Source organism: Charadrius vociferus, unplaced genomic scaffold (assembly GCF_000708025.1).
Source record: "Charadrius vociferus isolate BGI_N301 unplaced genomic scaffold, ASM70802v2 scaffold32, whole genome shotgun sequence".
Taxonomy (NCBI): Eukaryota; Metazoa; Chordata; class Aves; order Charadriiformes; family Charadriidae; genus Charadrius; species Charadrius vociferus.
The window spans coordinates 12,181,893-12,191,204 of NW_009647856.1; the positions used below are offsets into that span (position 1 = coordinate 12,181,893).

A 9,312-nucleotide genomic window follows, 5' to 3' on the forward strand; every position below is an offset into this window, starting at 1 on the left:
AGTACCTTGGACATCCCACTTCCCACCCAACACCCCAAAACCAAGGGCTAGGGGATTGCACCTTGGAGGAGGAGGCCCCAAGGCAACTCATTCCCATCAGCCATAACCCTTACATGGGACTGGGGGGAGGGGGGTGGACCTGGGAGGTGATCCCAGGAGGACGGGATGCTGGAGGATGGGGGGATGACAGGGTTCTGCCCCGGGCCCTGTAGGAAGCTTATGCCCATCTCTGCCCTCCCCTTGCTCTGTCCACCACGCAGGCCACCGCAATGCCCAACGCCAGGCTGCTGCTCCTCCTCGCCCTCCTCTGTGCTGCCGAGACCGGCCGGGCTCTCCACCTCTACAACGCCGCCTCTGTCTTCAGCTGCCTCAACGCAGCCCTTGCTGAAGCCCAGAAGACCCTCCCAGAGGAAAACGCCATCTTGGACAAGCGTGGATTCGACTCCCCATCACCAGAGGAGCTGTCTGAGGAGGAGGAGAGGGAGGATGCAGTGGATGAAGAGATGGGCAAAAGGACGTTCCCGGGGGACGGCCATTACAAATATGTCTCCCAGGCGCAAGTGAAGGGGAAGACGTACCAAAACCGGGCCAAGAGCGACCGCCGCACCAAGGTCACCCTCTCCCTCGATGTCCCCACCAACATCATGAACATCCTCTTCAACATCGCCAAAGCCAAAAACTTGCGGGCAAAGGCTGCCGCCAACGCGCACCTCATGGCCCAAATCGGGAGGCGGAAGTGACCTCCCGCAGGGTAGGGGGAACTCAGCGCAGGGCTGGCTGTGTAGGGCCACCACCCGGCCCCAGCCTGCCGGCCAGAGGGGACTGATGGCCATGTATAATATCAGTGTTGTATATTTTTGACCCATAGAGCTACCTGACTTTCATATCTCTTCTTCATCCTTCTCTCCTTCCCAATCTCTTCCATCCCTCCTCCTGAAAATTTCCACACGTGTGGAAGAGGCTCATGTCTGCAGCAGGGCAAGGGGACATGTCACCTTGGGATGGTCCCTATTAAAGCTACGATCTCTTGAGTTTCCAATGCTTTGTTTTCCCATCGCCTCCACAGTGTTTGGTCGGGTTTGTCTGGGCCCGTAGCCTTTCCAAACACCCCTCCACCTCATCCTCATGGCCCTGTTCCCACCACGGTCCAGACCCTACTCCCTCCCAAGTCCCCATACACAAGCTGTTCTTACACACAATCATCACTGCATTGGGAAGGGAAAAGCAAGACTGGTTGGGGACCTCAAGAGGGATTTCCCAGTTTCTCCTCCTGGGGACTCTCTAGGTTTTAAGGTTGTCTTGCAACCACCCCTTTCCCCACCAGCACCTTCAACAGTCACAGCTGGGACAGCATCGGGACCATCCCTGTTCACCTGCTCCTTTCCACCCTCTACTGAGCCCCAGTGCACCAAGCTCCCACCCCTCCACCTTGGACTATTTATCCCTTCCTCTAAATCTCTCTTCACCTCCCAGCCCAGCTCCAACAGGAAACTCCATCTCTTAGCCTCCATCCCTGCATGTAGTAGACGTGGGAGGTGGAGAGAAATTTGGCTCCTCCTTCCTCAGGAGACATTTTCCAAGAGCAGCAAAGCACCTCTCACCAGCCCTGTCTTGGGCATGGCCATGGGGAGCACTCTAGGTGGGACATTAAGATGGACCACTGGTCTCCAGTTGAAGGGTTGGACCCACCAGCCATCTGCAGAGGCATAGCTGCAGGCATCTCCTCTCCACCCCACTGGGCACCCAGAGGAAGCTGAATTCAGCCCCAGTAAGCCCGTGCTCGGGTGGCCAAGGCTCCCAGCTGACACACAGCCCTGATACTCAGAACCCAAATTCAACCAAAGCCTGAAAAGCAAAAAAAAAAAACCCCAACAATACACCAGACCCTTCAGCATCTTCCCATCATAGCACACATCTCCAGCAGACAACACACCAACGTGTCCACAGCATCTCTGTGCAATGACCCCCTCCTCCCTCAGCTCCAAGGATGTACCAGTGACATCTTTCCTTGTTGCAATCTGCTGTAGCCTTGGACTAGATGGCCCTTTATGTACACTCTATATAGCTTTATACTTTTTTATAGCCCAACAGCCTACACATCCATCCCCCGTAGCATATTGAGCTCTTGTGCAGCAGGGCATAGGCATTGTCCCTATTTTACACCCAGGGAAACTGAGGCACACATGTCTGCTCACCTCTGGTCAGGAAAAGCAGGGCAGATGAAGGTGAGACCTGGCCAGCCACCCCCCCTGGACACACACTTGTCCCTTCGTGGGTTTGGCCAGAGGTGCCCCGAGGTTGTCCAGGCTCAGCCTTTCTGATGCATAGGGCTGTCTAGAGGAGCCTTGGCACACCAAGGAGCAACAGAGGGATTTGCTCGGAGCCGAGGGAGAAATCATTGCTCGGAGCGGAAAGTTGAAGAGATTTCCCCCTGTACTCCCCAGTGAGGGCCAGTAAAGCACTGGCCCAGGCTGGAAACAGGCTTTTCCCCACCATCAGCTGCCAGGAGGATCTGCACCAGCCCTGCTTGGGGTCCTTTCCCAGCACCAGGTTAGACCAGGGGAACATCTCAGTCCCGTGCTAGTGCCTGGAAATGAAAACTTCACATGCTTGAGGCTTACACTGGGTCTTTCTTTTGCCCCCCTTTAACGAAGGCAATTAACGTTGAAGCGACACCATGGCAGCAGATGAGCCAAGGTGTTTGCTGGCACCAGGCTGTGCTTGCACGTGCAACGCTGAGATGGGGACAGCAGATACCAGCTGATAGCGAGTGATGGGGAAAGCAGAGATCCTCCCTCCCCAGCTGTATCCTCACAGGGGGAGTCTCACCCACACCCGGCACTGGCTTGGACAAACCCTTCCAAAATTAATCCTCCTTCTCAACCTCTGCCAAGTGAGACCGGGGGTTGCTTGGAGGGGCTGAGACACAGGCGGAGGTCGGAGGAGCCAGATTTCCTGAGGAAGCTGGATGGAAATAGGAGCACTGAAATCTCCATCAGCACCCACCTGGGTCTGGGAGAGTGCAGAGCCAAGGTCACTGTGCTTGGGAAAGGACAGCATTGCTGTTTGGGGTGATATGTCCAGTTTTGTAAAAGCCGGGTGAGGATTCCTTCTTTCCTGCCATTTCATGCCGGGATGAAACCGAAACTCTCGGTATTGCACTCAAAAAGAATGGTTTGTTCAGGCGTGGTTGCACAGCTGCTCCATGCTCATTCTAGCCAACATATCCTTCTGCTTCCACTGCTGGGTCCCTTCCAGCCTCTTCATAACTCTTCCCCCAGGCAGCCAGCTCTTCCCTGGCCTCCAGGAACCCCCTTGTCATCCTTCTTCTGCTCCACGCACACATGCTCAAAGGCTTCCTTCACCCACATCAGAGCAAACCAGAGATGCTGCAGTGGTTTAGGCAACCCCCAGGGTTGAAACCCATCTTGGGATCAAGGAGGCCCCGTGCCCACCTGGTGAGGAAAGGATTCAGGCAGTGTAAATCAATGGGCATTGAGCCAAAAATACACTCCCACTGTGTGGGAGGTACCCATGTCACATACATGGGGTCTTGGCGAGATAAACCAAGCTGCTTTCCAGCAGTGACCATGGCCAAAGTTAGCCCATGTACCTCAGGACAGAGAGCACCAAGAACATGGTGGCCTTGCAGCGAGTTACATCAGAAGCTGAGACCTAAGTAGGAGGGTGCAGCACTTCAGGCTGCAGATACACCTAGAGGGAGCCATCCCCGGTGGCATGACAGCCTCCTCCTGGGATGTCCAACCCTGCTCCTGGGATGTCCTATCCTGCTCCTGGGATGTCCTGTCCTGCTCTGAGCTGGGCGAGGTGGGGCTGCGTTCACATAGAGGCAGCCTCCAAGTCTATAACAGATCCTAAAACTTGTGTTTCTGGCCTCTGGGACATCTCGTGTCAGCGAGTTTCTTGCTTTCATGTTTGCTGCATAGAAAATAAAACCATTGTCCATTTGCGATGTGACAGTCTCATTGGTGCCTCTAAGTCCTGGCATTGAGCCACGTACTGTCACCTCTCTGCCCAAAGTCCTCCAGGACATCCATCATCCCAACATAACAGTCTCAGCATCTCTGATGAATTTTTGCCCAGCTAACAGCTCTTATTCCTATTTTAGAGAAGGGACACTGAGGAACAGAGAATTCTCCTCTCCACCAGTGTGCCAGCAACACACAGGTCCTGTGGTCCTCTCTGGCAGTGGGACGCAGCTCCATGGGGCAGGCTGGGGAGAGCTCTGGTCTCTGCACTGTCTGTGGCCTGGGGCCAGGGAGGGGGATGCTGCAAAATTCAGGCACAGCCAGGTTAGCTGGGTCACGTTTGAGGAGCCAGCACTACCCTGGAGCCGTGGTAGCCCAGCTATCTCATGGCATCAGTGCTGGAGAAGCCGTTCCAGCCCCATGACATTACCCCAAGGCAGGAGCCCCCTCCTACAACTCCTGTCCATCCCCAGGAGATTCAACAGATGTGCTGTTTGCATTTGGAAAAGGAGGATGGAAAGTAGAAAGCATATTTCCAGTCCTGAAGATAAAGTCCTTATTCTTTAAATAAATAAAACCAGATACTCCTCCCCCCAAAAAAAAAACATTCAAAGCTCTTTTCCTGATTTCACAGAAAGTGCTCTTAGACATCATGGGGAAAGCAATGCTGCATGAGTACCTAAAAGCCAAAGAAACACCAAACTCCATGGGTCTGCAGGTGCAAATCATTCCACGCAGCTGGATGACCCCATATGGCTCCACCTCCTGGGGCAGAAACACCTGAACACTTTGCTGGTCAGTGCCTGCAGGAAAAGGGGACAGGAGGAGGGACACCTTGAGCAGAGAAACGTTGAGCAGAGAGCCCAGCTCTACCTGCTATAAAGGGCCCAAGAGGGAGGCAGGTAGGGTGTGACCTCAGTGAGGTGGTTGTGATTGTGGTGAGGAGCCCAGGTGGTTGAGAGCCATGGTGAGCAGCTTGGCGGGGCTTGGGTTTGCTTCCTTTAGAGTTATGGCTTGTCCTTCCCAGCTCTGCAGGAGGATGGAGCTGGAGGTGTCCTGCTTTTCCAGCTGGGGGAAGGTATCTTGCCCCTGGCTGTGGGTTTCCCGAGGGGTGAAAGTGGTTGTGGGCTATACAGGAGCATATCGTGAGTCCTGGAGAAGGAGCTCCTGGGGGTGCAGAGCTTGTGCTTGGGAGCTGGTCTCCAGAGCTGGGTTGGCCTTGCAAGCCTGGTGTCCACCTCTTCCAGGCCTGGGGAGGACTAGTCTGCTGAAATGACTTGAAGTCATGCCTGTCCCCCTGCATGAAGGTACTTTGAAGGTCTTGGTGGGGTTAAACCATGACATATCTGATCCAAGACTGAGCTAGGTGCGCATCTGGTGCTGCTGTGAGGCTGGGGCATATCTGGAGCAGGGAATGAAGGTCTCTCCTTGTGGAGATTGGCTCAGCATCGCTGTTCTGGCCCTGGGGTGGGGGGTTGCTATGGCTGTCCTGGAACTGTTTGTGTAGGGTAAGGAATACAGTGGTGGCTGAGGACCAATACATTAGATCTCAACTCTCAGGGTAGGACCCTTTGCGCTCGTGTAGGTTGTTGCTGCCCTGTTCCTGTGTTGGTAGAGCTCCTGCTGTGCCAGGATTCTTGCAAGAAGATAATTTGAGAGTTGCTGTGCTGGGTCTCCAGCAGCCCAGCATGCTGCTCAGGCCACAGCTAAAAGCGGGTTGTAAGGGCAGACTAAGCCTTTGGTAACCCCATCTGAGACTTCCCTACCTTGTAGCTCAGGGCTTCCTGAATTGGATGTGCAGGTTTTTCCCCCCAGTAAACCTCAGTGGAAGTCTCTAGTTTAGCCTTTCTGAACCCAACAGCCTGGTTTTCACAGCCTCCTGTGCCAAGGAGTTCAAGAGCTCAACCACACCTTCTGCACGAGGACTCCTCCTTTCAGTTCAAGCCAAGAGCAGTTGCTTCATGGGGCAACTGCTAGTCTAGTATGGAGAAGATGAAGAATTGGTCCCTACCCGTCCTAGCTTGGATCCTCTCTAGCTGGCTTCAGCCAGCTGATTCTGTGGGGCTGCATCTGCTCTAAACGGAGATGAGAAACTGCTCTGACAGTCAATACTCAAAGCCCAACAGCACAGGCTTCTCCCATCAGATAGAGGTAGAGGTCCTCTGCTGCTGTTGCTGTCCATGTGGGTGGGGAGACGTCTACCTCTACCTCCCTGGGAAGGACCTGGGGCGGAAGTTTTTCCACTGCTGCCTAAGACTGGCTGGGCTGAATCATTCCCTGTGCCCCAGGTGAAGTACCCTGGAAGGCTGTCTGTGCCCTGTCTTCTGCCCCAAGGCAGGATCGACAGAGCAAAGAGAAGAAACCATGAGCAGTTGGACTTGACAGCTCCCATGTGCTGTAGGTTCAGGAGCTGGGCTTGGTGGCCTGCTCCTGGGAACAGGGCTGTTGAGCAGTGTAATGAGAATGGTGGGATGCAGAGGGACCTATCACAATGCCCTAATCTCTGCGTCTGCCTTGGTGGGAGATGGCAACGTCCCTCTGAAAGGCTAATGCTCAGTTGTTGCTTGTTCAGCAGCTCTTGGGTGCCTGCTACGGAGAAAGCACCCTGGCTGCCACCAAGTGGGCTAATGCTCCTCTTGTCTGTCAATTGTTGGCCACATATAAGGCAACCAGAAGCGCCAGCCTTAGTCTAATTCCTCAGTGCACATTCATAACCTCCTCTTCTCTCCCATCCCCGTGCAGAGGGAGTGCATTTCTGTCCACATTGGCCAGGCTGGTGTCCAGACGGGCAATTCCTGTTGGGAACTGTATTGCCTGGAGCATGGCATTGGGCCAGATGGCATCATCTCCTCCACTGCGTCCTCAGGGCAAGCAGGCTCTTCCTTTGGGACCTTCTTCAGTGAGACGGGCTCAGGGAAGTATGTGCCCAGAGCAATGTTTGTTGACCTGGAGCCCTCTGTCATTGGTAAGTCAAGTCACGCAATGTCTCCAGACTTCTTGCGGGGGTAAGAGTGGGGAATACCTTCTCTGCCCTGAAGTGTAGTGTTGGCCACCCAAACTGCTGCCAGCTTCCATATGAAACTGCATCTTAATTAGTGCAAGCAACTTGGTAGACAGTGGATCTTCTGCCAGTGACACTCATGAGACATCAATTTCTTCCAGATGAGATCAGGACTGGGACCTACTGCACGCTCTTGCACCCGGACCAGCTCATCAGCGGCAAAGAAGATGCTGCCAACAGCTATGCTCGGGGCCACTACAGCATTGGGATGGAGATCATTGACTTTGTTGTTGACAAGGCTCGGAAAATGGTAACAATGCTGTGGAGGGTCTTCTGCATTAACACTCTGGTGGCTATTGTCCTGGCCATCAAGAGATGCAAGGGGGAGGAAAGGCAAGCAGTTCTTGGTCAACTTGACCATGCCACTGTGATCTGGAGCAAAATGATGGGATGCACGTGGGTGTGCATCTTGCTCGTTGCTCAAGGGGAAAAGAAGGGACTAGAGATGCCCTCTTAGTGATCTTCAGAGTTTTCCTAATATTCTTGACTGCTGCAATCACGGGTGTCTATCTCACCCAGTGTGTCACTCTCAGGCCAGGCCTTTCTTCCTGCTCAAAGGGGAGATGATTTAAAAGCAGCTGCATTTTCTGTGTCTAAGAGATCTCATCTGTTCGAAGTGGAAACTGTGTGTAAGCAGTAGTAAGAGGGGGGAAAAAATAAAAGCTTTCAACTTGATGGTTGAACAGAGTACTTTAGCTTCATTGAAGTCCAATGAGACCAGAATAACTCCAGTAACTAGGTCCTTCTGGCTCTTTCTCTGGTGCTGCAGACTGATCAGTGCAGTGGCCTCCAAGGGTTCCTGGTCTTCCACAGCTTCGGGGAGGCACAGGCTCCGGGTTCACCTCCCTCCTCATGGAGAGGCTCTCTGTGGAGTACAGCAAGAAGTCCAAGCTGGAGTTCTCTGTGTACCCAGCCCCACAGGTCTCCACAGCAGTGGTGGAGCCCTACAACTCCATCCTCACCACCCACACCACCCTGGAGCACTCGGACTGCTCCTTCATGGTGGACAACGAGGCCATCTATGACATCTGCAACCGCAACCTGGACATCGAGCGTCCCACCTACACCAACCTCAACAGGCTGATTGGGCAGATCGTCTCATCGGTCACTGCCTCCTTGAGATTTAACGGTGCTTTGAATGTTGACCTGATTGAATTCCAGACCAACCTGGTACCGTACCCACGGATACACTTCCCGCTCACCACCTATGCACCCATCATCTCGGCAGAGAAAGCCTACCACGAGCAGCTGTCGGTGCCGGAGATCACCAACGCTTGCTTTGAGTTCTCCAACCAGATGGTGAAATGTGACCCACGCCGGGGCAAGTACATGGCGTGCTGCCTGCTGTACCGGGGCGATGTGGTGCCCAAGGATGTGAACGCAGCCATTGCAGCCATTAAAACACGCCGGTCGATCCAGTTTGTGGACTGGTGCCCCACGGGCTTCAAGGTGGGTATCAACTACCAGCCTCCCACGGTGGTGCCCGGGGGCGACCTGGCCAAGGTGCAGCGGGCTGTCTGCATGCTGAGCAACACCACGGCCATTGCGGAGGCGTGGGCCCGCCTGGACCACAAGTTTGACCTGATGTATGCCAAGCGAGCCTTTGTGCACTGGTACGTGGGGGAAGGCATGGAGGAGGGGGAGTTCTCCGAGGCCAGGGAGGACCTGGCTGCCCTGGAGAAGGATTATGAGGAGGTTGGAAGGGACTCAGCAGATGGAGGGGAGTGTGATGAGGAATAGCCTTTTTACCTGTGGGAAGGCAGCTTGGATGAAGATTTTTGGATGCCAGTTTTGCAGTTCCTTCTAGAGAAGGTCTGAGGAAATGTGACTTGGAAACTCTGCAGCTTGGCCAAAAGCAACTCAAGACATGTGAAAGCACAAAGCTGGCTGAATAAATGGTGACCAGCAAAACATATTCTCCTGTCTTGATGTGCCACCTAACTGGTTTATGGTGGGGTGGGGGTGGTGGCTGTAGGATGGTTCCCGTGTTGCCTTGGTCACTTGTCGTGGTTTGGCCTCAGCCAGCAACAAAGAACCACGCAGCCGCTCGCACAACTCCCACAGTCGTGGAAAAAGAAAATGACAGGGCCAAACCCGTGGGTTAAAAGAGTCCGCACCGCCGCAGCCCACCCCCGAGTGGCGACTCCGCTCCTCGCCCCGGCTAGCTCCTCTTATAGCTCGGGCATGGGTCACGTGGTATGGAATACCTGCCCCCTGCCGGCTCCTGGGGAGATTAACCCCATCCCTGCCGGAACCAGGACA

The 9,312-nt window shown here is 54.3% G+C and overlaps 2 protein-coding genes across 2 annotated transcripts; both read left to right on the forward strand.

Moving 5' to 3' along the window:
• Positions 1-269: 269 nt before the first annotated feature.
• On the forward strand, positions 270-740 carry UCN3 (urocortin 3). Its single transcript, XM_009882972.1, has one exon. The coding sequence runs from the start codon at positions 270-272 to the stop codon at positions 738-740; it is 471 nt and encodes a 156-aa protein (XP_009881274.1).
• Positions 741-1,617: 877 nt separating this feature from the next.
• On the forward strand, positions 1,618-8,790 carry TUBAL3 (tubulin, alpha-like 3). Its single transcript, XM_009883023.1, is given in 6 exon segments — positions 1,618-1,639; positions 1,748-1,776; positions 6,732-6,954; positions 7,152-7,300; positions 7,820-7,865; positions 7,868-8,790. Coding segments are annotated over 6 exon segments (1,392 nt in total).
• Positions 8,791-9,312: the final 522 nt, after the last annotated feature.

What these genes read in the sequence shown, in the direction of transcription:
- UCN3 (XM_009882972.1), top strand. Translation starts at nt 270, where the DNA reads ATGCCCAACGCCAGGCTGCTGCTCCTCCTCGCCCTCCTCTGTGCTGCC.